General features: G+C 39.5%; 1 protein-coding gene across 1 annotated transcript; it reads right to left on the bottom strand.

Moving 5' to 3' along the window:
* Positions 1–3481: 3481 nt before the first annotated feature.
* On the bottom strand, positions 3482–4603 carry LOC110608271 (zinc finger BED domain-containing protein RICESLEEPER 2-like). Its single transcript, XM_021747484.1, has one exon. It carries the CDS (start codon positions 4601–4603, stop codon positions 3482–3484), a length of 1122 nt encoding a protein of 373 aa, XP_021603176.1.
* Between the last annotated feature and the right edge of the window lie 239 nt (positions 4604–4842).

The raw sequence follows: 4842 nt of genomic DNA, 5'->3' as shown, positions 1-4842 counted from the left end.
ACTCATTACATAACTATACTGTACTTTTACATTACAATTTGATCATGTCCATTACTAGCTATTACATAACATGACTTCTTTACTCTATCCGGACTCCCGCTCTATACTGTACCTGCAAGCCTGGGGTAAAGGGAGAGGGGTGAGCTAAAAGCCCAGTGAGTAGAGCTAGTAAAACACATTAACACTATGCTCTATGAAATGCATCATAACACAAACAATTCACATAAGGGTTGGGTGAACTCGTCACCAATTAGTCCAAGTTAACTCTGTGCCAGGCCTGTAGAATGGGGTCCTGGTCTTTCCTGTCAGGACATACATTACTTACCATTTTTCCAGGGCCTCCTCTGGCTCCTGGTCTTCAAGTCCCACAATCGTGCTAGACCATAGGATGGGATCCTGGTCTTTCCTTACTCTGTGCCAGGCCTGTAGACTGGGGCCTGGTCTTTCTTACTCTGTGCCAGGCCTGTAGCATGGGGCCTGGTCTTCCTGTCTTGGACTAATTGGGTCATCCGACATTCACCCTCATCAACAACAATTTATGCAATGCGGCATATTCGTGAAAACTAATGCAATCATCCTATTGCATAATCATGATGCATGAAACATGATAAAACATTTAATTTAAAAGATTGAGTTTAGTTCCACTCACCTCTGGCTGACTCTGACAATACCGAAGCAGCTGAACTCACTGCTGGGGTCCTCGGTTCCTCGGGTCCGAACCTACACAGGTGGACTCAAATGAGGGACCAAACATACTTGAACATAACTCTAAAGTATTCCCCAAAAACCCCCTAAAACATCCTGAAAATATCACATAGAGATATGCATGAAGTGGCTGAACAGGACACTTTCGGCGGCACCTTCGGCGGCCGAAAGTCCTGGACAGAGACGAAACTCAGGCAGGTTCGGCGGCACCTTCGGCGGCCGAAAGTCCCAGACAGAGACGAAAGTCTCTTTTCGGGGGCACCTTCGGCAGCCGAAAGCTGCCTCCACAAGAGGGGTTCGGCGGCCGAAACTCCCTTCGGCTGCCGAACCTGGTTTCTGCCAAACGGGCAGAAACTTGGTTCACTTGAACCTCCTGCCTCCCAAAACCACAAACCAAGCATATACTCCAACCAAGTCATGCATACAAGTTCCTAGGGGCCTCAAACATGCATATACCCCATCTACAACACTTCAAACATACTCAAATAACACACATTGCTCAAAACATCAATATATATCCATAACTCAACATATGCCCTAACATGCATTTCTACCCATAGATCTTGCATAACACTTACTTAAAACACATAAGGAGCTTAAGATCGGCTCTTACCTCTTGAAGATCGAGAGGGAGACGACCTAAACTTGGAGATCCAAGAAAATGAGCTCCTGAGTTCCCAAAGCTCCAAAACTTGGTTTAAATGCTCAAAACTTCAAAACCAAGTGAAAACAAGTGAAAATATTGAAAGATTTAGAGGAAAAACATTGAAAAATGGGTGAGGGACGGCGGAAAGCTCACCTTGGCCGAAAATGGGGAAAAAGCTCGCCCGTTTTCGGCTAAGGGACCCTTTTATAGTGGCTGGCCAGACCACGTTCGGGGGCCGAATGTGCCTCCGCATCCATGCAAATGTTCGGCGGCCGAACATGAGGTTCGGCGGCCGAACCTGGACTTCCCTCACTCATGCTTTCGGGGGCCTAACGTGCCTCCAAAACGCATGCATGTTCGGCGGCCGAACTTGACTTTCGGCGGCCGAACTTGACTTTCGGCGGCCGAACCTGGGTTTTCCTCCAAAGACTTTTTCATGCAAAACTCATTCAATTTCATACTTAAAACCATTAAAATTCATGAAAACATTTTATAAAACATGTTTTTACCCTTCTAGAGGTTCCCGACATCCGAAATTCCACCGGACGGTAGGAATTCCGATACCGGAGTCTAGCCGGGTATTACAAGAATCAATTGCTCGATAAAGCCCATTGTCGCATGTTCTTGCAGATTCAGGCAAAGCTTCTGCAACTGTGGATATAGGAACCGCTAATATATCTTTCACCATGTGTGATAAGATAGGTGACTCGTGGTTGTCGAAGCCGGTCAAAAATAACCTTTCTGGTTATCAACAATTTACAACTGCAGATAGTGGTGAAAGGATCAAATCCACAGAGAATTGAGAACTCACCTATTTCTCTTTTTATGACCAAGAAAATAAACTAAAACGATAATAAACTAAAAATGAGATAAAAAACTGAAAGCAGGATAAAACGAGATAAACTGAAATTGGGATTAAAAATTGTCAACAAAATAACAGGGGGGTTTGAGATTGATTGTAGTAAACTAATAATGAGAACAATAATGGAAAGCAAATAATTAAATAAAGAGTAACCAATAATGAGAAAGTTCTAGTTGAAGTATTGGATCCACTTTAGTTGTTAGGATTGATCACAGACACTTTGTTCTTTTGGGTTGATTCAATAGATTAGTTATGGAGATGGAGGAAGCCTCTCACTACCATTATCTCTCCTTATTATCAAATTAATTAGGGAACGTCCTCTAATAAATTACTAATCAACAAGTTGCCAAGGAACGTCCTTGGGCCTCAGGCAACAAACAACTGTTAATTGCATTAAGAAATAGAGAGATCCAATCCTAGCTACCCAAACGTATGGAGATGATGCTAGATCATGCAACTTCCTTGGTTTTTATGCCAAGTGTTATTATGTAAGATTAATCTAAGAAATTACGGACTTAAATCATTCAAACTAACAAATAATTATTTTGCAATCAAAAATCAACGTAGATCTCAATAACAAAGTAATATGAAAATTAAGTATGAAATTGCATGAATATTGAACTCCCAAAAGTTAAACAATATTTGATCAAGTCTCACAACCCATTAAACAACTAAAGCTTAAATCAATATTCAACTAGATTAAAAGAATTCAGCCATTCATGGCTGAATTACAACAGAAATTAAAAGGAAAAAGAAAGAAGGAAGAACCGAAGAGATTGAATTCTTCACTTCTGCCTTGCGCCGAACTTGCGGAAATTGCCGAGTTATTGATTTCTCTCACTGGTCGGCCACTTAAGAGTCCTTAAATAGGATGAGAGGAGTGCGTGCCCTAGCTCCCATTTGCGGTCCACGTGCGCGTGAATGGTGAAGTGCTAGCCATGTGCGCGTGAATGTGCGGGTCCATGGTGAAGTGGATCAAGTGTCCTTAGCAGCCCATACACCTTCATGAGGCTGACCAAGTGCTTCCAAAGGGCTGCCCAAGTGCCAAGTTGCTTGAAGATTTAAATTTCAAAATATTTTCCTCATTTAGCTTGACTTGAATCCAACTTGGTAGGCTTGCTCTCTTTTGCTCCAAATAAGGTAGTTTTAGGGGGATTTTCTCCAAATTGTCCTTTTACATCATTTTCTGCAAAATAATATTAAAAGCACTAAATTAAGCAGAAATCATGTAAATATTCATCAATAATATTAATATAAATTGGACTAAATTATGCTCTATCAATAGGAAACCTATTAGCATTCATTTTCCACCATTTTAATATGTCAAAATCTTCTTTCTTATCCAAAACTAAAATGTCCTCATTCAGATAAGAATCTAAGTCAGACTTGCTCTTCGCTTCACCAATCTCTATTTTATGTTGCATGAATTGATGTCCCAATCTCATTCTAGGTTTCTTTTTTGTTCCTTCTTCGATGCTCTCACTTACATTTCCAATGTGTTCATTTGCATTTTCAGATTGAAAAATTATCTCGTAGTCATCAAATAATTCATATACAAACAATTTAACCTTCTTTGCCAAATCTTTACCTTTTTCTTTTCTATACACATTTGAAAGAGCAAAATGCATAAATTCTAACTTATATCGAGGGTCAACCACCACTGCAATGTAAATAATTTTATTCATCTTATCAGGATCCCCCAAATATTTATTAAATTTAAGCTTCATCTTCTCTCCCATACATGACAATTCTAAGTCAGTACTTGATTTCCACTCTTGCAACAAACAGTCAACAGAACTAATCTCATCAAAAAATATATTAGAAGTAACATATCTAGATCCAGAAATTCTCAAATTATGTTTATAAAAATGTCCCAAAAATTCAACAATTTTTCCAATATATTCCCATTCTAGACTATCTGGCACACCATTACCCTCACATGATTGAAGATCAATTTTAAAGTATGGATCTACAGTTGCATATTTGTCAAATGCATTTTCAAACTTCAGTGCAAAACTTAACATCAGATAAGTAGAATTCCACCTAGTGGACACATCTAAGCATAAAGAACTCTTACTTTGAATCCCTTCCATCTCACAACATGCCTTAAACCTTTGCAACCTTGCAGGAGATTGCCTAATATACCTAACTACATCTTTAACCTTTTTAATTGGAGTAAGACCATCCTTCATTCCATCAACAATAACTAAGTTGATTATGTGGGCAATGCATCTCATATGAAGATATTTGCAATTTAAAATGCTAAACCCCCAAGCATTGATTTTCTTTTTCAAATAGGAAATTGCAACATAATTTGAATTGGCATTATCAACAGTTACAGTAAAGACTCTCTTAATTCCCCAATTAAGCAAGCAACTTTCAATTGCCATGTAACGACCCAGAAACCGGACCGCTACTGGCGCTAGGATCCAGATCGACTTAAGGTCGCCGGGACCCGTAGTAAGCCTACTATACATGCTGTACACCTGATAAAATTCCATACATGATCATACATTTTTATAAAAACTTTAAACTTTCACATATCCCAAGCTTAACCTGTGCATGCACCATACTGTAAACATAAAACCCCATACTAGAGCCCTCATCAAATGCTCTAGTGGGTCAACAT

The sequence above is a fragment of the Manihot esculenta genome, chromosome 4 (genome assembly GCF_001659605.2).
Source record: "Manihot esculenta cultivar AM560-2 chromosome 4, M.esculenta_v8, whole genome shotgun sequence".
NCBI lineage: Eukaryota > Viridiplantae > Streptophyta > Magnoliopsida > Malpighiales > Euphorbiaceae > Manihot > Manihot esculenta.
The sequence above is the reverse complement of the archived record's forward strand: the minus strand, read 5'-3'. Positions and strand labels throughout refer to the sequence as shown.

What these genes read in the sequence shown, in the direction of transcription:
- LOC110608271 (XM_021747484.1), bottom strand. Translation starts at nt 4,603, where the DNA reads ATGGCAATTGAAAGTTGCTTGCTTAATTGGGGAATTAAGAGAGTCTTT.